The sequence below is a fragment of the Euleptes europaea genome, chromosome 4 (assembly GCF_029931775.1).
Source record: "Euleptes europaea isolate rEulEur1 chromosome 4, rEulEur1.hap1, whole genome shotgun sequence".
Taxonomy (NCBI): domain Eukaryota; kingdom Metazoa; phylum Chordata; class Lepidosauria; order Squamata; family Sphaerodactylidae; genus Euleptes; species Euleptes europaea.
The window spans coordinates 11,541,940-11,565,047 of record NC_079315.1 but is presented as its reverse complement, the minus strand read 5'-3'; the positions used below and the strand labels follow the sequence as shown (position 1 = coordinate 11,565,047).

Here is a 23,108-nt window from a genome sequence, read left to right as displayed (position 1 = left end):
TACCACCGCATTCGCATTAAAGATGGAGACGAACCCAAAACGGCCTTTTCCAGCTGTTTTGGAATGTTTGAATACCTAGTCATGCCGTTCGGACTTTCGGGGGCTCCGAGTGTGTTTATGCAATTAATTAATGAGGTTTTGCATGATTTGCTGTTCCGGGGGGTGGTGGTATTTCTCGATGACATCCTCATTTACTCTGAAACTATGGAAGAACATGTGCGTTTGGTTCGAGACGTGCTCCAGCGGCTGCGGGAGCACAAATTATTTGCTAAGGTGTCTAAGTGTGAATTCCACAAACCTTCTATTACGTTCCTGGGATACGTGATCTCCCACCAGGGTTTGGAGATGGACCCCGATAAGGTCCAGGCGGTGCGGGATTGGGAAACCCTCACTACCCGCCGCCAACTTCAGCAGTTTTTGGGGTTTGCCAACTTTTACCGCAACTTCATTCCCAACTTTGCCCAGGTAGCGCTCCCCCTCACTGCCCTGTTGCGTACCAAAGACAAGGGGGCTAGCGCCGCTCTTCCCTCGGCCCGCTTGCAATGGTCCCCCCACTGCCAGCAGGCTTTTGAACGTTTAAAGCTACTTTTTTCGTCCGAACCAGTTTTAGCTCACCCGGATTGCACTAAACCTTTTGTGGTGCAAGTGGATGCCTCCGACGTGGCAATGGGCGGGGCTCTATTGCAAAGGGATGAAGGGGGGCGATTGCGGCCATGCGCCTACTTCTCCAAAAAGTTTTCCCAGTCCGAAATCAACTGGGCCATCTGGGAGAAGGAGGCGGCTGCCGTCAAACACGCACTCACCATTTGGAGACACTTCTTGGAAGGGGCCGAACTGCCATTTGAGGTGTGTACCGATCACAAAAATCTTGAGGCTCTCAAGGGAGCTAGAAAGCTCAACGCCAAACAAATTCGGTGGGCCCAATTTTTCGCCAAATTCCGGTTCACTCTCAAGCATGTTCCTGGCAAAGAAAATGCCCTAGCCGATGCTCTGTCACGACTTCCCCAGTATCGCAACGATTTCGACCGTCCGGTCGACTCCCTGTTCACTCCCGAGCAGCGAGGGGAGGTCCCGGGCTTAGCCGTCACAACCCGATCCCAGGCCCATCAACCGGGGACCCCCCCTACGCTCAAGGGTATTCCGGAAGCCTTCCAGCAGCGGCTCCGGGACGCCTCCTTGCAGGAGGAGGAGCACCATCTCCTCCCCACGGGCATGGAACGAACGAACACCTGGTGGGTACAAGGGGGAAAACTATATGTCCCATCTTCCCTTCGCAAAGAGGTATTAGGACTTGTACATGGTGCCAAGTTGGCGGGTCATTTTGGCTTCGTAAAGACTCTTCACCTGGTAAGGAGGCAATTCTGGTGGCCAAGTATGAGGTCCGATGTGGAGCTGTATGTGCGCAGCTGCCCCACCTGCGCCACAGCTAAAAAACGGATGGGAAAACCCCCCGGGCTTCTCAAACCGCTAGAGAACCCCTCCCGTCCCTGGGAAGTCATAGCCATGGATTTTATCACCGACCTACCTCCCAGTCGGGGAAAGACGGTTCTCTGGGTAATCACGGACCTTTTTTCCAAACAGGTTCATTTCGTTCCGTGTGCGGGTCTTCCTTCAGCTCAGGGCTTGGCCAAACTGTTTGTCACACACGTCCTCAGGCTACACTCGATCCCGAGGAAGGTCCTCTCCGACCGGGGGGTCCAGTTTGTGGCCAAATTTTGGCGAGCTTTCCTAAAATTGATGGGGGTTGAGGAACAGGGCCTCTCTTCCGCCTATCACCCCCAAACTGATGGTCAAACTGAACGTGTAAACGCGGTGGTAGAATGTTATTTGCGTTGCTACGTGAATTTCCACCAAGACGACTGGGTCGACCTGCTGCCATTTGCCGAATATGCATACAACAATGCGCCCCATTCCTCTACCGGCTTTAGTCCCTTCCAAGTAGTATACGGGACGGAATTCGGTCCTTTCGGTTCCGCCCCCGTCACGCCAGATCTCCAGTCCACTCCCGAACTTCAGGAGTGGATACAGGTAGTTAAGTCTACCTGGCCGTGGCTGCTCAAAAACCTTGAGAGGGCTAAAAGCAAGTACAAGGAACAGGCAGACAAACACCGGTCTCCGGGATGGGAGCTTAAGGTGGGGGAGCAAGTTTATCTGTCCACCAAAAACCTCCGCTCTCTTCGTCCCTGCAAAAAGCTTAGTGACCGTTATGTGGGACCTTTCTCCATTACCAGGGTGATCAACGAGGTTACCGTGGAACTAGAACTCCCAAAGACCCTCAAGGGAGTCCATCCAGTCTTTCATATAAGCCTCCTCAAACCCTATGTGGCAGCTCCTCAGTTCCACCCCCCTCCCGAACCAGAGATTCCTACCGTGGTGGGAGGGGATACCCATTTGGAAGTATCCAAGGTTTTAGATTCCAAATGGAAGAAAGGAAAACTGTTGTACTTTGTTCGTTGGAAAAACCTTGGGTCCGCACACGACGAGTGGGTGGCCGCGCCCCACATGGCGGCCCCTCGCTTAGTTCGAGAATTCCACCTCGCTTATCCCGATAAGCCTCATCCTCTCGAGGCCGCGGGAGGGGGGCCTTAAGGGGGGCAGAATGTGAGGGTCTCTGTGTCTCTGCTTTCCTTCACCTGCTTTGTTATCTGTGAACTCATAAAAGCAGTTCACACTTTCTGGTCCCAGGCGCCTGACCTGATTGCCCCAAGTATCTCCCCCCCGCTGTTCTTCCTGTCAGTACTCCCTCAGGCCGATGCGGCCTTGGAAGTGTGATAGCTCCAGCAGACTTCCTGGGACTCGTTTGATGTTTTGTATTATGCCAAGCTTGTAACTTCCCATAACAATAAGTGTGAACCCCAGTGCCCCAGTGCCCTGGAGTCAATATATTCTGTAACCCCGATAAGCGCCTCACTTGCAACTTTCTACCTGTGCCTGTCTCATCTCCTGATGTCTTCAATAAATCCTTTGTTTCTGTATCAACGTCTGAACATTTGATTTGGAGAAGTAAACTCAGAGAGAGGGGATCTCTCACAATCTGCTTAGCTGCTGTCAAAAACTGGATGCTCGATCAGCACGGCCTTTCATCTGATTCATCTGGGAGGGCATCTTGGCCATCTTCTGGGCACGGAGCAAGGGTCACTAGGGGTGTGGGGGGGAGGTAGTTGTGAATTTCCTGCATTGTGCTGGGGGCTGGACTAGATGATGAAGAAGAGTTGGTTTTTATATGCCGACTTTCTCTACCACTTAAGGGAGACTCAAACCGGCTTACAATCACCTTCCCTCCCCCTCCCCACAACACACACCCTGTGAGGTAGGTGGGGCTGAGAGAGCTCTAAGAGAGCTGTGACTAGCCCAACGTCACCCAGCTGGCTTCATGTGCAGGAGTGGGGAAACAAAGCCAGTTCACCAGATTAGCCTCCACCGCTCATGTGGAGGAGTGGGGAATCGAACCCGGTTCTCCAGATCAGGGTTCATTGCTCCAAACCACCGCTCTTAACCACACCACGCTGGCTCTCTGGTGGACCCTGGTGGTAGACCCTGGTGGTCCCTTCCAACTCTATGATTCCACTGGCTTCTTGCAGAATTAGTCGGCAGGGACAGATTTTGAGGCAACCGTGGTGAATACCTGGTTTTTGGCATCCCTGAACAAACTCCAAAGAAACTCAAAAGCTACGGGGCTGACCTCGGTTAAAAAGGTTTTACTGTGAGAAGAACAAGGTGGTTACGTGGCCTGATCCTAATGCAATTATTTCTGATCCAGCTCACCCCCAATTTATTTCGCCCCCCTTTCCCGGCCCGCTGTCTTTTCTCTTCTCGAATTGTTTTGTTTCTGCTCTCTGCAGTTGTCTGTCCGTATGTGGGTGGGCTGTGCGCCAGAGATCTAAGAACCCTTTATTCCCTTTACCAATCCCTTCTCCTGACCCCCCATCCGCTGCCTCCGCGGAGTGCCTTCAGAGGAAAGCATCTGTAGCAGGTTGCCATAACAACATTCAGGGGGCTATAATTCAGAGGTGACAAACACAAGAAGCAGCCAGCCCACTTTTTTTCGGTAGGGAAAATAATCTAATTTCAGGAGGAACGTTTCTGTCCCCTCTCCCAGTCAGGCATCCTAGAAATTAGGCTGCACGCTTGGGCCCAAATGGGGAAGAGCAACAGCTTGAGGACGTGCAGTTTTTGGATCTCGTGATCAGTCAAAAATCCCCCATCATTAAAAACCATCATCTAAAGTTGTGTCAACACAATACTTGATGTTGCGCATATAGATCTACTGCATTGTTTTCCCTGTAAATGTTTTCTGTTTTGTGAGAGCATAAATAAGAATAATTCAAAAAGAAAACAGAGCACCGGCCTTTGCATCTATAAACGTCGGCAAATTTGCAATGGGAATTTTTGTAAGCAGCGTGAGGACAGTACAATCCTACGCGGAGTTACTCCAGTCTAAGCCCATGGAAAGGAATATGCGTAGACGGAAGGACGGCAAACTAATTAGTCTGCAAAGAGCTGCTCAAAAAAAACCACCTGAAGTCTGTTTAATATTACAGAGGGGCATCTGCCACGCCCTGTACCAGTTAACATCTTCCCTGTTCAGCCCCTGCATCCCGAGCCCCTAAACTTGAGCTAGCTCCCTACTCTGTGAATTGCAGTTAGCCCTAATAAAGGTGTTACTGCTACAGCTGCCAACTTGAATTTCTCTTGATCAGAGGCAGAAATGGGAGGTTTCAATTATTTCTGGCGTTCTGTGCGACCTTTCAGCCCAGATCTGTCTTTGCTCGGAAAGGGGTGGGCAGTGCCGTCTGCAGAACTCAAATTACTTATTTTATTCTTTCGGTAGCTTTCCCTGTGTTGACTATCGTGACTCCGGCTTCTGGAGGCAAATCTACAGCAGCCCTCGGGCCAAAGTTTAAATCACCTTTGTGCTGTGGTGGACTATTTAATAAAGCTTAAGCTTCGCGGCCCCTAAAGCAACTTTTTTTTTTAATGAGTGATGGAGTTTTTAAAGTATTTATTATTAAAATAAGGCTATTTTAGTGATAGAATCATAAGCCAATGGGTTGAAATACCTAATATTGACCTTAGAATATGCTCTAATGCCCATTTCATATGGCCTCAAAGTGTCCCTGTAATTGGTCAAATTTCAAATTTTTCTCGGGGGCTTGCAGCACCCGAACCCCAGCTGTATGGGCTCACCGAGCTCGCCAGAATCTGTTCATAGCCTACATTTTGGCAGCTGGATCCTCGAATCCTTCGTTGGTGCACGGCTTCATAGTTCCATAGCTCAGCCCTTAGGCCAGAGCAATCGGAACCATAAAAAGACGTCTGAATTCCCAACTCAGGCTGCACTCATCTCGCTGGTGCAACTTAACACCAAAAATCAAAATTTCACCTCTTTATCCTAATGAGCCCCCTTCTGATGACCTTCTACCTATCAGAGAATGAACCACTACATCTGCCAGAGAACAACCCCATTGAAGAAGGTAACAGCGGTTACCCTGACCTCGTTGCTGGTTGCGAAGGGGCCCCCATAACAGGTCAAGCTTCAGGGTCCCAAAAATGTACGCCTTTGTCAAGGTAGTGCCCCTTGCTTTGGGTGGGGATGTCTGATTTTTCTTTTGCACTGAAAGCAGTCAAACATGAGCCAATATGAGGAAAAGCTGAGGGTGTTGGGAATGTTTAGTCTGGAGAAGAAGAGGTTGAGACGGCGGGGGGGGGGGCAGGATCGCTCTTTTTAAGTATCTGAAGGGCTGTCACTTAGAGGAGGGCAGGGAGCTGTTCCTGTTGGCAGCAGAGGATAGGACTCACAATCATGGGTTTAAATACCGGCTTCGCATTACTAAAGAGCCCATTTAACGCAACCTTTGGTGTTTGCCACGAAGAATCCCCCTCAAGGAACCATGCAAAACAACAGGGGCGCATTAGCTATGCATATGCTAATGGCTATGCAAACAGGAACAAAGGAGCAGGCGAGTGGGGTGGTAGAATTTCTCCTTTTGCGTCGGGACCGTGAATAGGCCTTTTTAAAGTCGCATTTTTAAAAAGAGATTTGAGTGAGCATCAAAATTGACCCTGCATAAATGGCCTGGCAGTCTTTAAGCAGAGGCTGTACAAACACTTGTCAAGGATGCTCTAGGCTGATCCTGCATTAAGCAGGGGGTTGGACTAGATGGCCTGTATGGCCCCTTCCAACTCTATGATTCTATGTCCATGAAAGGTCACTACTTCCTTGCGGCAGGTATGAAAACAGGGTTGGCCCGCAGGGAAGGAGAATGGAGAAGAACGTGGCTTATTTCCACCTGCCATGCAAAGAACACGATTCGGGTTAGCTGCTCAGTCACCACACGCATTTCTAGGGCTGTTTTCACGATCAACCAGAATACTTCCCGTTTAATAGGAACCCGGGGAGGGGGGGGATGTTAAATGGAGTACTGCAAGCACATTTCACCTTCCTGAAAAGCTTCGCTTTTAACTCAAACAAGACCCAGATTCTACCCCTTATAGCTGTGAAGAGGTGCTTCAAAATTCAAGGACTGGGCTTGCTGAAATCTTGGAAGCTGAATAGTTCCAAGGGTAAGACAAAACAAAGGAACCAGCAGGGCTCTGCAGGTCTTTTTGCCCCACCCTTGAGTTAACAAATCCTGAACAAATGTTAACACAGTCAAATTGCAGAATTATGCTGGTTTTCATAGTTTATACATCATATAAATCAAGCTTTTCTTGGATGGTTTAGGCAAAGAACTCTTAAGTCACGTGCAGCATGCGCAAAAACAGAGCATTCCTCAGGAAAGCGCAACGAGAAGTCCCCCTGGAATGGAAACGCCAAGGGGTGGAAGATGCAAAACTTTCAAGATAAAGAGAAAATAACTCAAGACACAGACATGGCCCATTGCTGCCCCAACCTTTGTTATCAAGGACCCTAAGAGAAAGACGACTAGGAGCCCCATGGTGCAGAGTGGTAAGCTGCAGTACTGCAGTCCAAGCTCTACTCACGGCCTGAGTTCGATCCCGACGGAAGTCAGTTTCAGGTAGCTGGCTCAAGGTTGACTCCGCCTTCCATCCTTCTGAGGTCGGTAAACTGAGTCCCCAGCTTGCTGGGGGTAAAGGGAAGATGACTGGGGAAGGCAATGGCAAACCACCCTGTAAATAAAGTCTGCCTAGTAAACGTCGGGATGTGACGTCACCCCATGGGTCAGGAATGACCTGGTGCTTGCACAGGGGACAGTTACCTTTAAGAGAAATATGAAACCAAGATTGAACTTAGTCAGATGTCTGACCTTCTACAAGCAGGAAGCCTAAGAGCATGATTGTGGCATCAATGTTTTTCCTACTTTCGGAAAGTGCTGACTGAGTGGATGAGTCGCTTGGCCTCCCTAGTCCAGCTTAACGGTTCAAGAAAATTCACACATAACCCCAGTTCCATGAGAGTTAAGAGGGCTCTTGGAGTTTATTCTTTTTTTAAAAAAGTAATGAAATTAAATACAAAAAAGGTTTAATGCAATATTACGGCTGGAAATTAAAAATACCCTTTCTTCTCCTCCCCCCCGCCCCCCGCAAAATGCAGCAAGTTTGTAGAGCAGCTGAAATTAACCGGCCTGAACTGACGTGGTAAATTTTAAAAGGCATGAGCAAACAGGAAATTGTCTGCTTAATACGCAGCAACCTAAATTCTGCTGGCATGCTTCTTTTTCACTGAAGATGGAGAAAAAATTACCAGTAACACACTAAAATCACCCAGTGCCTTAAATGTTTGACATTTCTTGTTGTGGCTCACATTTGTTCGCTACCTTAACCCCGTACCTGGGGAGCAGTGCTTTATACGCCGCATAAAGAAATCTGGTGTTCTCTTACCTCCAGATCCCACAATCCATCTCCCCTGTCTGGCATAGCTCAGAGATAATGTGCATGAGTGTGTAGAGGGATCTTTGAAAGATTTAGGAGGAGGAGGGCGGAGTGGTGGCTAAGGAAAGCTTTTCTCACACAGGTAAACTATCTTCACAGTCCATATACACTCGGGACTGATGGGCTGCAGCGTTCCAACAGCAGCTAACGCATTTCGACGCCCGTGCAAGGCGGACGCGACTCAGAACCCCAGCCAGGCTTCAATGTTTGGGACTGTGGAGGGCTCGCCAATTTGTTAGCATCTCAAAGAGGGTGCGGTTCTCGCACCAGATTGAAGATCCTGTTACCTCGACACTTGGAGCACAACATTCTCAGCCACACAACAGCCCTGGCACAAGAGCAAGGGCGCATCTGCTTGTGACAGCAAATTCACCATTACTGAGAAAGCCTCAAAAGGCTCCCTGTGCTTATGATACTGAGCGTCATAGAATCATAGAGTTGGAAGGGACCACCAGGGTCATCTAGTCCAACCCCCTGCACAATGCAGGAATTTCAAAACTACCTCCTCCCCACACCCCCAGTGACCCCTACTCCATGCCCAGAAGATGGCCAAGATGCCCTCCCTCTCATGAGCTGCCTAAGATCATAGGATCAGCATCGCTGACAGATGACCATCTAGCCTCTTCTTAAAAACCTCCAGGGAAGGAGCGCTTACCACCTCCCGAAGAAGTCTGTTCCACTGAGGAACCGCTCTGTTAGAAAATTCTTCCTAATGTCCAGACGAAAACTCTGATTTAATTTCAGTCCAACCTTCTGGGGCAACAGAAAACAACTCGGCACCCTCCTCTATATGACTGCCCTTCAAGTACTTGAAGATGGTTATCATGTCCCCTCTCAGTCTTCTCCTCTTCAGGCTAAACATACCTATCTCCTTCAACCTTTCCTCATAGAACTTGGTCTCCAGACCCCTCACCATCTTTGTTGCCCTCCTCTGGACACGTTCAGGCTTGTCTACATCTTTCTTAAATTGTGGTCCCAAAATTGAACACAATACTCTAGGTGAGGTCTAACCAGAGCAAAGTGATACCATCACTTCACGTGATCTGGACACTACTGTTGAAGATGACTGCAGCAGCATGATCCTGCCTGTGTTCCATTCCCTCATGCAGGGATGACCATCCCCAAGGCAATGTGAACACTTTTTTTTACTTGGTAGCTGCTAGGAGCGGTACAAGAGCTGATACCTCCTTCAAATCTCCAAAATCAGCAAGAGACTCACTGATGAGACACACATGCAGTCCCCCCTGCTCCTCTATAGTAGATTCAGAAATCTGTTTGACCCAGGGCTGTATCATAAGGGAGGGGTGAACATGTCCTCACATCCACCAATGGTTCTCTCATACCCCACTTTCAGAAAAGTCATAAGAACATGAGAAAAGCCCTGCTGGATCAGATCAAGGCCCATCAAGTCCAGCAGTCTGTTCACACAGGGGTCGACCAGGTGCCTCTAGGAAGCCCACAAACAAGACGACTGCAGCAGCATTGTCCTGCCTGTGTTCCACGGCACCTAATATAATAAGCATGCTCCTCTGATCCTAGAGAGAACAGGCATGCATCATGACTAGTGGCCATTTTGACTAGTAGCAATGGATAGCCCTCTCCTCCATGAACATGTCCACTCCCCTCTTCAAGCCTTCCAAGTTGGCAGCCATCACCACATCCTGGGGCAGGGAGTTCCACAATTTAACTGTGTTGTGTGAAGAAATACTTCCTTTTGACTGTTTTGAATCTCTCACACGCTAGCTTCAGCAGATGACCCCGCGTTCTGGTATCATAAGAGACGGAACGAGCTTTTCCCACCCACGCTATATCTGAGACTCAGATTCACCTAGTGTCAGAGTCACAAAAACATTAAAAAAGCCCTGCTGGCTCAGACCAAGGCCCATCAAGTCCAGCAGTCTGTCCCCACAGCGGCCAATCAGGCGCCTCTAGGAAGCCCACAAACGAGATGACGGTAGTCATCTGGTTGGCCTTCTGCTGGTGCAAGGAGTCTGCCCTTGACAAGCTGGAGGAAAGCACCTCTGGTGGTGGAACAGATCCACGGGATCCAACGCCTCCTCTGTATGCAACTGGAGAGCTTCCGCTGCCCTGTCAGGGAAAGGCCATTCGCGATTGCACTTTCCACAGCTCACCAAGCCCTTACTCTGTCCTCTGAGATGAAGGAGTGACCCTCTGCCGCTCTGGCTCAGCAGAACAGCTGATTCTCCCGGCCCTGAACATCTGCTGCCAGGCACGCCCAAACGGGGAGGAGTTGGCAACAGATGAGTCACGTGCCAAACGGTGAATGGACATTCCTGGAAAACAACTGGAACTCCTCTGCAAAATCTTGGCAAGCCAGCCTTTCCCAATCATACGGGGAAAAGAAAGGGGGCGGGGTAATTCTCACAACTCCCAAATGCTCGTGACGATGAGAACAGACACAAAGCTGCCTCAAGGCCAGGCAATTCACGCCCGAAAGATGAAGGGAAGCGCACAAGTCCAGCAGAAGGGCAGGGACACTTCGTAAGATCCACGCTTGCGCCTGTCAGTCAGCACGCACACAAACACACTCAAAATTCACCCCTCCACCCCATAGTTAAACGGCTATCTTGAGCTATTTAAGCACCTGGTTAGTTTAAGTGGAGCTATGTGTGGCTGGGGAGGGAAGGCAGCATGGTATAGTATATCCTGATCTCGTCAGATCTTGGAAGCTAAGCAGGGTCGGTACTTGGACGGGAGACCAGCAAGGTAGACTATGCAGAAGAAAGTAGGGTTGTGCAAAAAAAAAAACCCAGTAAATTTTGAGTTTGGCTTTATTTTGCCCAGTTTTTTTTGGTAAACCCGGAATAAGTCAAATACCCATACTGGTAAATGTTGGTATTCGGCTTATTTCCTGGTTTTCCCCAAAAAATTCTGGTCCATTGTAGTCTATGGGGATTTTTTTCGAAGCTTCTGTGGGGGCATTTTTGGAGGTAGAGTCCCCAAATTTGCAGTGTGGCTGTAAGGGACTCTCCTTAGATGGTCATCGAAGTTTGGTGAACTTTGGGACGGGGGCATTTTATGGGCCCACAAAGGGGTCACCCCCATCCTTTAGGCATTTGCGAGCCGAGTTGTCCATTGATTTTCAGGTTTAGAAGTTCAGCGTTGCCGAAGACTGGCGGAAAGAGCCAATTGCCAGGCTGGCGCCTCAAAGTCTGGAGGCTCCCTATCTGGGACTCATAGCATGATGTCCATGCAAATTAGCTTCCAGAAGAAAATGGCTTAAACGCAAGAAAAATAAGGCACGGAAAACATTTCTTTTGGTGGCAAGTGACATCCTGTGAACAGTCCTTTATTACGGTCATCAAAAATCTGATTTCAAGAGATGGTCACGGTGCGGGGAAACGAAGCCTCTAGTCGGGGCAACCTTCAGTTTGACAGCAGGTTTTCAGGGTGGGTGATATTGGAGCCAGTTGAAGTCATGGCCAAGGCAGCTCTTGTGAAGGAGACTGCTCATCCGCGCGAGTTACCAATGAGCAGCTGAAGAAGCTGGCGTTTTTTAGTTGGAGAGTATATCCCTCTGGATGGGACTGGGTGAGTTGAACCCCGTCTTTTAAAGTGCCGATCAGCTCGTTTTCAGTTGGTCAGACCAACTTGGCTCCAATTACACAACCCCGGCCTCAAAAAGGCTCCACCTATGGGGCCCTAACAAAAACAGTAAAAAAAAAAGAGAGAAATGGGAGAAAGCACACAATCGTGTATCCAAGCAACAGCGAACACCCGAACCTGAAAAAGCCGAATAATAGGAATCCCCTATTCAGCTTTGGGAAGATCCTCAAGTTTTGGCATTTGGTAAAACCAAAGCCCAAATATGGCCGAAACAGCTAATTTCGGGTTTATTTTCTGTTCGGAATTATCAATATGCACAACCCTAGAGGAAGGCAAACCACCTCTGCTTCTCACTTGCCTTGAAAAACCATTGCCAGGGTTGCCACAGGTGAGCTGCAACTTGACGGCACTTTACACACGCACAGAAGTGTGGATGGTAGGAGATGCTGGGGGAGGAAGGATGCTAGGGATAAGGGACGACGAGTCTCAATCTGGCCTAAAGCAGGCTTTCAATTGCTTATGGAACTTGTCTTTGCACAGTTGTTGATTTTGGCAACAGGGCCAGCCGTATGCATAGAAGGTGGACCATGATACCCTCGCAGGGCTGGCTCTCCAATGGATGGAGAGTGGAAAAGAACACGCCACCCACGACTCTCACCCCTCTTGCATTGAGTACACACAGCTTCTGCCAACTACTGCAAATACCATACACACAGGGAAAAATATATATGTATATATTGGAACCCATTTATTTTGATGCACCAATATTAAACACCGCCCTCCCCCCCAGCATTGGTATGCTCATTAGGGATTTTTTTTTTTTTTACTTGCCTTAAAACTCAATTGGATTTGTTTTCCTGTCTCGTTTTCTGCCCTCTGTCATCCAAGTGAGATGCTGAATATTGAAATGATGGCATAGGGAACCACAATATTAAAAATGGGGGGCAGGTGAGGGAGGGAAAGAGAGCAAAAAAAAATCCAAAATATGGGACATAACTTGATGAAAACAGCAAACGCGGGATGGGGGGGCTTTAAAAATGAAGGATCGAATATTTTTTAAAAAATTCCAAGGATAATGCGTTTTATAAACACAGATAGAAACAGTTACAGCAAGGAACAGAGCAGGCTGGGTAGGGTAGGGGTGTGAATAGATATCTATATATATATATATCTATAGATATAGATCAATTCAATGGGGATTGGGGGCTCAAGTCTTTTTGTTTCTTTTTAGTATTCCCCCCCTTGTCATTGGTCTCTGTGCGGGCTGGGGGAGGATCTCTTCCGCCATCTGCCTTCCGCCAGCATCCCCCCTCCAGAGGGTTCCTCGGTCTCCTGCTGTCCAAGGGGACCACTGCAGCCCCCTTGCGAGTCACATCTGCCTTGGCAATGTGGAAAACGAAGGAAGCGTCTGGACAACGTGCCGCGAGGCGAGGAGCGGCTCAACAGTTCCTTTCCCGCCGGTTTCCACAAAACGATCTCCTTTCAGCCGCCAAGGGGGAGGGGTAGCAGCCTGTAGTATTTTTTGGGGGAAGAAGATGGGAGGACCACCGCTTCTGCCCCTCTCTCTGGGAGAGAAAGAGAGGGGACCACGTTTGTTTTGGCACTCATTACCACCAGCTTTTTTTTTTTTGGTTTGGACTTTGCCATATTGGGAAGGTGCGGAAGCCGCAAAAAGGGGCGCGAGAGTTGCAGTTCCTCCCTCAACCTCCAATTCCTTTCAGAGGATGCTGGGTTTTTTTGGGGGGGGGCGGTAGCCCCAACACAGCCCTCCACAATGGTAGAGAAAGCTGACACAAGTCCAGGCAGACCTCCAGCCCTGGCAACATCCCTCATTTCCTTGTCCCTGTGGTTCTGCGCAATGGGTACATCTGGTGCGTGGCCCTGGAGCGGTAATTCCTCCTCCCCCTCACAAAGAAGGGAGAGAGGGGGGGTGGAAAAAGAGCCACTCTTCTCCACTCGACACCCTTCAGGAGTCTCCCTGTTGCGTGCCCTCGGTACTCAGCAACCAGCCAATGTTGAAGTCCCTCCCGTCCGTTAGCCTCCCCTCGTTCCTCATCAGGTACCAGAAGGGAGACGGGGGTGCTTTCACCTTAAAAAAAGGAGACAAAAAATGGGGGGGGGAGGCCTTCCTTTGACAAACCAAAGACGCTCGCCGAAGGAAAGGACTCCCCCCCTCCCCGACAAGAAGGGAGCTTCCTTCCCCCGTTCAAGACATGCCCTCTGTGCCTCGGGGAGGCATTGGGGGGGTTGTCGCTCAGAGGGAGGGCACTAAATGGATCTAACCCACCCGCTCCCCTCCCCTAAAAGGGAAGCTGTAATAGAAGAGGCCAGAGAGGCGGTTGCATCGGAAGAGGCCACCACACAAGGGGACGCGCCCTCAAGCAGAGGCTCTGCGCCAGAATTGTTCCACTCCCTTTGGCCAAGGTCTCTAGGAGCTAGACAGGTGTTCCACTTGAATGGTGCTGGTGCTAACTGTGAGACAGATGTCCTTGTGGTGCTCGGAAGTCTTGTAAGGGGAAAGGTCAAAGGAACACTGGGGTGGGGGGTTGGGAGGGTTGTCCCCTGATGGGCCCCCCGCCGCCCCGCCACCCTGTGACTGGAAGTGCTGCTGCTGCTGTTGCTGCTGCGACGCCTGCGTTTGAGCTTGCACCTGCGCTTGCACCTGCGCTTGCACCTGGGCCTGCACCTGCGCCTGCACCTGGGCCACCTGCTGCTGGGGATCGGGGATGTTGTGCTTCCGCATGTGCTTCATCAGGTACGTCTCCTGCGGCGGAGGAGAGATGGGAAAAAAGAAAGGAAAGTCAGAGAGCCGGACCAAGACGCCCAGGCGGGGAGACCCGGTAAGGACCCGCGTCTCTGGCGCAACATCAGTTTCTCAGGGCTCCCCCTCCTATGGCGCAGGGCCGCTCTTACCGAGGTGTAGGCCCGATTGCACATGGAGCAGTTGTAGATCTTGGCGTGCTTCACTGTATGGGTGGCCAGATGGACCTCCAGCGAGGTGGCATCTGTGTACGCACGGTGGCAATTGTGGCACTTGAACGGTTTGTCTTTGTTGTGTTGCCGTCTGTGAGACTGCAAGAGAGGGGGAGAGAAGAGGAGCGCATGGAAGTTAGAACAGCTGATGTGCCTCCGGGTGATCTTCTGGGTACAACTCTGGATTAAAAAACCAAGCACTGGAGCCCTCGGTTCCATTTTGCAAGGGCTTGCCGAGACATTCGGGATTCCCAATGTGGCGCGGGTTTAACATCCTGAAGTTTAAACGCGCTCCGCAACCGTATGTCTTATGCTATCTCCTCGGCAGTGACAGCAGTGAGATTTTAATTAAGGATCTGGTTCACGAGTCTATTTATAGAATTTATCATCTGTGGCAGAAAAGGCGCCCAAAAGGTAACGCGCACCAAAGCCGTGCAAATAAGACATGGCTTCTCTACCAAAGATCTTCTAGCCCTCCTTGCTGTGCCCCGGGCTCCAAGCAGAGAAGGATTTGCAGCTACTACACATGACCTTCAGCACTAGCGGCCTTTGCTAGCAACCTCTAGATTCCTTGGCTCAAGGGCCGCCAGAACAAGGCGCTCGCTGCACTGTGGACAATACTGAGCTACAGGGACCATGGGGCTAATTTTGTACAAGGCCATGTTGAGCGTGTTAAGACATAGATTTCAGGTCCGAGTCTATTTCCTGGTATGTTAGCAATGCTTTCGTTATTGCTTTTTACCTTCACGTCCATAAGATCGTGATACAAGGATATATCTTTTCTTCAATCTAGGGTTATTATGACTTCTGCGGCAACTGTTACTATGAGTAACAGTGTGGACATGGTCTTATAGTCTTCACTCCATCCAAAGAAGGTATCAGAAGGATAGCGAAACAATGTTTTTTAGCCAGGATCTCCTCATATTATCCTGCATATTCCATCGCACATGTTCATATCAATTGTGAATCATCTGTTACGGATTATCCTGGATATTTCATTGTAAAAAGGTAAAGGTCCCCTGTGCAAGCAACGGGTCATTCCTGACCCATGGGGTGACGTCACATCACAACGTTTACCAGGCAGACTTTGTTTACGGGGTGGTTTGCAAGTGCCTTCCCCAGTCATCTTCCCTTTACCCCCAGCAAGCTGGGTACTCGTTTTACCGACCTCGGAAGGATGGAAGGCTGAGTCAACCTTGAGCCGGCTGCCTGAAACCGACTTCGGTGGGGATCGAACTCAGGTCGCGAGCAGAGCTTGGACTGCAGTACTGCAGCTTACCACTGTGCGCCACGGGGCTCCTACATGCTATTGTAATGTTGTAATATTGTACATGCTCTATTAATTGTGGATTATCTATCACAAAAAGAGCTGGTAATTTTACATGAGGATCTCGTTCACACTGTGCCACAGTTTTCCACCTGAGATCGTTATATTCCAGTGGGTTATTATTTTATATTCTTGCCTTCTAGGGAATTCTAGGGAGTCCTGCCCTTGTATTAGCCTCCCCCCACCCATGTTCTGCTAGCTGTCTCCTATGAAAAACTCTCTGACTAAAACAGGGGTCTCCAACCTTTTTGAGCCGGAGGCTCCTTTGGAATTCTGACACAGTTCAGTGGGCCCAGCCGAAAATGGCTGCCACAAAATGGCTGCTGCTGGAGGCGGAACCAGCCACAAAATGGCAGCCCCGGCGTACCTTCAGTCAAACAGTGAAGCTCCTTGTTTTGTGGTGGCAGCTGCTGCCAAAGCAACCTTTTTTAAAAAACCTGCACAGCCAATCAGATTTCCAATGGCCAACCCAGAAGCCATGCGGGGCAAAAGCCCAAACCTACTTTCTAAAAACACTTGGCGGGCACCAGGAAAAGTGTCGGCGGGGGCCATGGCACCCATGAGAACCATATTGGGGATCCCTGGCCAAACGCCATCTGAACTCTTGGGCCATAGTTCAGTCCCACACCCTTACCATAGCTCTCCTTCTATCCATTTCTCTTCCTGTTCCAGCCATTCCCCCCCTTTTCTCCCATCCTTCCCTGGCTGTCTGCTGTAAACTCACACTGTGTCTCAGATGTATTCTGCACAACAGGATGCACAGAAACACCCACCCTACAGCTTGCTTGCTTCTCTAAAATCCTCAAGCAAAAACCCAGCTGTTATAACAGTATTACTTTGCTATTGTTTTCATATTTTCGCCGCATGCGAAATCTGTGCAGATTTCTTCTCCTTCCTGATGGCCAGTGAGGCAGGAGCAACAGCTCTGGTCTGGGACCCCCCTGTACCTGCGGGACAATCTCCCCTGGTATGCCCCCCAGAGAGCACTGCGCTCGGCAAACACCAACTTGCTGGTCGTCCCCGGCCCGAAAAGTGTCTGGCTGTCCTCAACCAGGCCCAGGGCCTTTTCAGTCCTGGCCTGGAGGAACTCTCTCTCCAGTGAGACCGGGGTCCTGCGGGACCTAGCACAGTTCCACAGGGCCTGCGAGACCGAGATGTTCTGCAGGGCCTATGGTTGAGGGCCCCAACGGTTTCCAACATAGCTGGCCTCCCTTCCCCTTCTTTCCATCTTATACGAGTCTTCTGCTTCCTCTGCGGAGAATCTGACTGCTTTTCCCCGGGCCCACCATAGATTTGCGTGTCAGTAATGGAATGCCTATTTGATCTGATTGATTTTATTGTCTGAAATACTTGGTTCTAAACTGTAATGGAATTATTATGCATTGTATTATGCCTATTATGTATTATGCTTTAACGGTCGTCACCCGCTCTCAACCTGGATTTGGCCGCGATATAAATCTAGGCGAGCCAGCGTGGTGTAGTGGTTAATAGTAGTGGTTTGGAGGGGTGGAGTCTGATCTGGAAAACTGGATTTGTTTCCCCGCTCCTACACACGAAGCCAGCTGGGTGACCTTGGGCTAGTCACAGCTCTCTCAGCCGCACCTACCTCACAGAGTGTCTGTTGTGGGGAGGGGAAGGGAAGGTGATTGTAAGCCGGTTTGATTCTCCCTTAAGTGGTAGAGACAATCGGCATATAAAAACCAACTCTTCTTCTAAATAAATAATAATACAGGTTGAGCATCCCTTATCCGGATATCCTGTATCCGGAGTGATCTGAAAACCAGACCCTTTGAGCCAGCATGCAGGCAGATTCGTGCTGCTTGCTTTCAATGTTTCCTCTCACCTAAAAAAAATAAAATACAGTGCACACTGCATTGTAGGTGGAGACTGAAAGCCTGCAGTTGTTAGTTTGTTGTTGCTCTTGTTTAACAGCTGATACAGGTATTCTGGTGAGACAGTTACACCTTTGCTTTCTGATGGTTCAATGTACACAAAATCATTAAAAATAATGTCTGAAATTATATTCAGGCTATGTGTATGAAGGGTGTATAAAACATAAATGAATTTGGGTCCCATCCCCAAGATGTCTCATTATGTATATGCAAAAATTCCAAAATATTCCAATATGCGGAAAGATCTGAAATATGGACCACTTCTGGTCCCAAGCAGTCCGGATAAGGGATACTCAACCTGTAATAATGACCACTCAGGTGCCAAGATTCACAGGCGTGGTAGGGCATCAGTAGCTTTAATTCTGGAGAGATATTCCGAACTGAACAAAAAAAGGGGAGGGGGAAGAAACCCAACCTAATAAAAACGAAAGCTGGGTACCCAAGGTTGGGCGGAAAAGGTAAAATTATATAATGGAAAAATATATTTTAATTTTGGTTCTAAGGAGCTTATATCTCGGTTAAAAACATTAAAAATGATAAAACAAGGCACAATGGCAACTCATAAGGTTGACAGAATCTAAACCACACAGACCATACGCACTTTGGCACTGCTTTATGAGGCTGATGCTTGAGTGCACGCTCTGTATGAGAGACCAATACAGCCCAGAATAGAACAACTTACAGGTATTCTACCTAGCGGGATTTCTAATTTGAAATTTATTATACATCCTATACCCATACCTGGGCTCATATAAAGTTGTGTGTGTTAAGTGCCGTCAAGTCGCTTCCGACTCATGGCAACCCTATGAATCAATGTCCTCCAAAATGTCCTATCTTTGACAGCCTTGCTCAGATCTTGCAAATTGAGGGCTGTGGCTACCTTGATAGAGTCAATCCATCTCTTGTTGGGTCTTCCTCTTTTCCTGCTGCCCTCAACATTTCCTAGCATGACTGTCTTTTCCAATGACTCTTGTCTTCTCATAATGTGACCAAAATACGATAGCCTCTGTTTAGTCATTTCAGCTTCTAAGGTCAGTTCAGGCTTGATTTGATCTAGAACCCACTGATTTGTTTTTTTGGCGGTCCACGGTGCCCGTAACACACTCCTCCAACACGTCATACATTTGTATATTACTTGCCTTGCATTATATGAGTTTTTATTTGACCGCTAATGAAGGCCTGTAGGCCGAAACGCGTACGGTCTGCGTGGTTCAGGTCTATCAACCTTACAAGTTGCTATTGTGCCTTGTTTTTATAATTTTAATGCTTTTAACCAAGATATAAGCGCCTTAAAATAAAAAAAAAATATTTTTCTATTATGAGATGTTCCAAACTACCTACGGGGGCAGCATTTTACCAACCACCTACCAATCCTTTTATGACTATACGTGAAATTAAACATTAGAGCAAACCGCACCACAATAACAGAAAACACCCACACAGGAGCGTTCTTGCTCGCTCTTTTAAGAGAGACACAAGCTTTACAGCCTCCGATGGTTCCCTCAAATCAAACAGCCTGAAGGAACTTTATTTCCGAGAAGTCAGCCCACGGCAGTCTGAGAGTGCTATTTTATTTGCTGTGCAAAGCCTAGCAAACCCTGATAGACCATAAAAATGCAACACTAATAACAGCAGCTTAATAACCATGAGCTAAGATTTTGGGAGGGGCCATTGCTCACCGGTAGAGCCTCTGCTTGGCATGCAGAAGGTCCCAGGTTCAATCCCCGGCATCCCCAGTTCAAGGGACTAGGCAGGTAGGTGAGGTGAAAGGCCTCTGCCTGAGACCCTGGAGAGCCCCTGCCAGTCTGAGCAGACAATACTGCCTTGGATGGACTGAGGGTCTGATTCAGTAGAAGGCAGCTTCATGTGTTTATGGCTCCATGGACCACGGAAAATATCAGGATTCTCCTAAGCCTCTGTCTTGCACAAAACAACTCTCTGCCCATCATCCTGGGCTCTGCCCCCCATGATCATGCCCTGACAGACTTCTATTTCTGCACCTTTGGTTCCAGGGCAAGAGGGAGCAACCTGTAGGGCAGATCAGGATTCAACAATGCTCTCTCCGACTATCGCTTTAGAGACTGGAGCAGAGAAGAAGAAGGAGTTTGTTTTTATATGACGACTTTCTCTACCACTTCAGGAAGAATCAAACTGGCTTACAATCACCTTCCCCTTCCCACGACACCCTGTGAGGTAAGTGAGGCTGAGAGAGCTGTAAGAGAGTTGTGACTAGCCCAAGGTCACCCAGCTGGCTTCATGTGGAGGAGTGGGGAAACAAATCCAGTTTACCAGATTAACGTCCGCCACTCATGTGGAGGAGTGGGGAATCAAACCCGGTTCTCCAGATCAGAGTACACCGCTCCAAACCACCACTCTTAACCACTACACCACACTGGCTCTCCAGAGGAGGGGTGCATGCATCAACTAACTTTCTGGGGGGGGGGGCAGCGTGGAGCAAATGCGCAGTCTTACCTGAAGGTTGGAGAGCTGCGTGAAAGCCTTCTCACACCCCGGGTGAACGCATTTGTAGGGTCGGTCTCCAGTATGGATCCTACCACAGAAAAAGAAAAAACAGCCCCCGGAGCAAGGATTAGCAGAAGGAGAGAAACCAGCGCCGAAGGATGCTCCCAGATGCTCCCAAGAAGCCGCGAAAGCCCAGAGACGACAAGCGGGGGAGATGCAAACCCTCCACCAGCCCGGCCTCGCCTCGAGGAGCCCCCGCGTGCCTCCCCACTGCTTCCCTCCACTGAACTCGGTTAGCTAACAGGGAAAGCGTGCGAGAAAGAGGGAAGTGGAGGGATCAGCAGCTCACAAGCAAGAGGGAAGCTCGGGGGCACTGCCAGGGGAGGGGCCTGGAGGGGGGGATCACGGTCCCGGAGCCGAGCTGGTTTCACATGGACCTCCACCAAAAGGCCAAAAAAAGGACGGTCCCATGGCTCGCCTGCTTTCTCCCTTCCCGGCACCAATAGCCTCCCGTTCTCCCCTGCAAGCGCTAGGCTCAAACTGCTCAGGGATCAAATCGTGTGCCTTCGTACTCCCCTGCGACGCCAATGGAAGCTTTTGCATAACTCCACTTCCTGCCACCCCTCCGCTTGCCTGTAGAGTGGGATCCCCATGGCCCGTGCCTGCCTCTCTCTCTCTCTCTGTGGCCCCCGGGGGGGGATGACAAGGGTCCCCGGGGCCACAACACGCCCATCTCAGCCCTGGCGCAGCCCGTGCCCCCTCTGCGGCCCCCGCTCCGTCTTCTCAGGCGGGCCCCGCCTCCTCCCGGTCCGACACGGCCGGCCACCTTCCCCACCCGCCTGGCCACCCGCCCCCCACCCTGCATGCTTGGCGTGCGTGCTCCAAAAAGGTGCATGCTGACGGTACGGGGGGCCAGGCTGGGCCCCCAGCCTTCCTTGGCCCTTACCGTGTGTGCTGCTGCAGGTGGGAGAGCTGGCGGAAGGCCTTCTGGCAGTAGCGGCACGTATAGGGCTTGACCCCCGAGTGGATGCGGAGGTGCTGGGCCAGGTAGGACGTGTTGGCGAAGCTCTTGGAGCAGTGGGGGCACTTGTGGGGCTTGACCACCGCCGTGTGGAGCTTGGAGTGGATCCTGCCGAAGAGGAGGAGGAGGAGCAGGGGCAGCAGTTGGGACGCGCACCGCCAGCTGGCCAGCAAGGGCAACGCGAGGCGCGGCACCCTTTGCCGTGAGCTTCCCAGGAAGGGCCTAGCTGGACCAGGGGGCCAGAGAGAGGAGCTGAGGTGGTGGCAGAAGTGTGTGCTGGGGGAAACCTAGGGCTGGAGGACCAGCGGAGGGGGCTGCCCTATAGGTTTTTGGGTGGTGGGGGGGGAAGGCTGCCGATCCTGCACCTGCCGACTTCACAGACCCCTGCCTCCAATAGCTAGACAGCCCTTCGGCTGATTGCGGGCGGTCCCAGACCTCGTACCTGTCCACCGACGGGGACACACACACACACACACACACCTGCGAGCACACACTGGGGGGTGCCCCGACCCGCCGCGCAACCTAAGGAGACCACCACCTGCAGCGAATGGGCAGAGCTGCCCCGAGCGGCCTCCCCATGCTGAGAGGCCGGTGGGCATGCACCGTGGACAGCGTCCCTTCCCCAAGCCTGGCCCAGGCCCCCGCCGGCGCGCGGCCCTTACCGCGTGTGCTGCTGCAGGTGGGAGAGCTGGCGGAAGGCCTTCTGGCAGTAGCTGCAGGTGTAGGGTTTGGCCCCCGAGTGGATGCGTATGTGCTGGGCCAGGTAGGAGCTGTTGGCAAAGCTCTTGGAGCAGTGGGGGCACTTGTGGGGCTTGGCCTCGGTGTGGGACTTGGAGTGGATCTGCATCTCTGACTTGGAGTAGAAGGTCAGGGAACACATCCGGCACCTAAAACCAGGAGGAAAAGGGGAAGAGAGAGAGAGAGAGAGAGAGAGGTCGTTTATGTATGGGTACTTTCACTCACGTTCATCCCCTCGTCTGTCTCGGTTGTTCCTTGGAGTTATGCATGAGTTTTCCAACCATTAGAGATGACCTCGTGGCCAGCCTTCATAAGAACATAAGAAAAGCCCTTCTGGATCAGACCCAGGCCCATCAAGTCCAGCAGTCTGTCCACACAGCGGCCAACCAGGTGCCTCTAGGAAGCCCACAAACAAGACAACTGCAGCAGCATTATCCTGCCTGTGTTCCACAACACCTAATATAACAGGCATGCTCCTCTGATACTGGAGAGAAGAGACATGCATCATGACTAGTATTCGTTTTGACTAGTAGCCATGGACAGCCCTCTCCTCCATGAACATGTCCAGTCCCCTCTTAAAGCCTTCCAAGTTGGCAGCCATCACCACATCCTGGGGCAGGGAGTTCCATAATTTAACTATGCATTGTGTGAAGAAATATTTCCTTTTATCATTTTGAATCTCTCACCCTCCAGCTTCAGCAGATGACCCTGCGTTCTAGTATTATGAGGGAGAAAAGCTTCTCCCTGCCTACTCTCTCCAAACTATGCATAATTTTATAGACCTCTATCATGTCTCCCCTTAACTGTCCTTTCCAGGCTAAACAGCCCTCGCAACGTCCGGGTCTTGAACACATCACGCTGCCTTATACTGAATCAGATCCTTGGTCCATCCAAGTCAGTATTGTCTACTCAGACTGGCAGTGGCTCTCCAGGGTCTCAGGCAGAGCTCTTTCACATCACCTATTTGCCTAGACCCTTGAACTGGAGATGCCGGGGATTGAACTTGGCACCTTCTGCATGTCGAGCAGATGCTCTACCACTGAGCCATGGCCCTTCCCCAATTCCTCTGTTAACCCGACTCTCCCCTCTCCCCTGAGCAAAGCTTGGGTGAAATCTCCATGCAGAAGGCGAAGTGCGGGACATGCAAGCTTGGTTTCACTCACAGCCAATTACAAAACAGCATTTCCAGAGGCGGGGATTCAGATACTTCCTGTTTCCTGGGAGCTCTTTCTGA

The 23,108-nt window shown here is 50.4% G+C and overlaps 1 protein-coding gene across 7 annotated transcripts in view; it reads right to left on the bottom strand.

The window, feature by feature from the left end:
- Nucleotides 1-13,206: 13,206 nt before the first annotated feature.
- Nucleotides 13,207-23,108, bottom strand: part of ZNF384 (zinc finger protein 384) — a 43,605-nt gene continuing 33,703 nt past the window's right edge. For 4 of the 7 annotated variants that reach the window (XM_056847840.1, XM_056847843.1, XM_056847845.1 and 1 more), the window contains 5 exons: nucleotides 21,799-22,023; nucleotides 21,062-21,244; nucleotides 20,125-20,203; nucleotides 14,374-14,532; nucleotides 13,846-14,224 (listed from right to left, as the gene is read on the bottom strand). In XM_056847840.1, the coding sequence (XP_056703818.1) occupies nucleotides 13,889-14,224; nucleotides 14,374-14,532; nucleotides 20,125-20,203; nucleotides 21,062-21,244; nucleotides 21,799-22,023 (982 nt within the window). In that variant the 3' untranslated portion in view covers nucleotides 13,846-13,888. Of the gene's footprint in view, nucleotides 13,550-13,845; nucleotides 14,225-14,373; nucleotides 14,533-20,124; nucleotides 20,204-21,061; nucleotides 21,245-21,798; nucleotides 22,024-23,108 lie in introns of those variants that run through there. The other 3 variants (XM_056847841.1, XM_056847842.1, XM_056847846.1) reach the window with 3 other exon arrangements.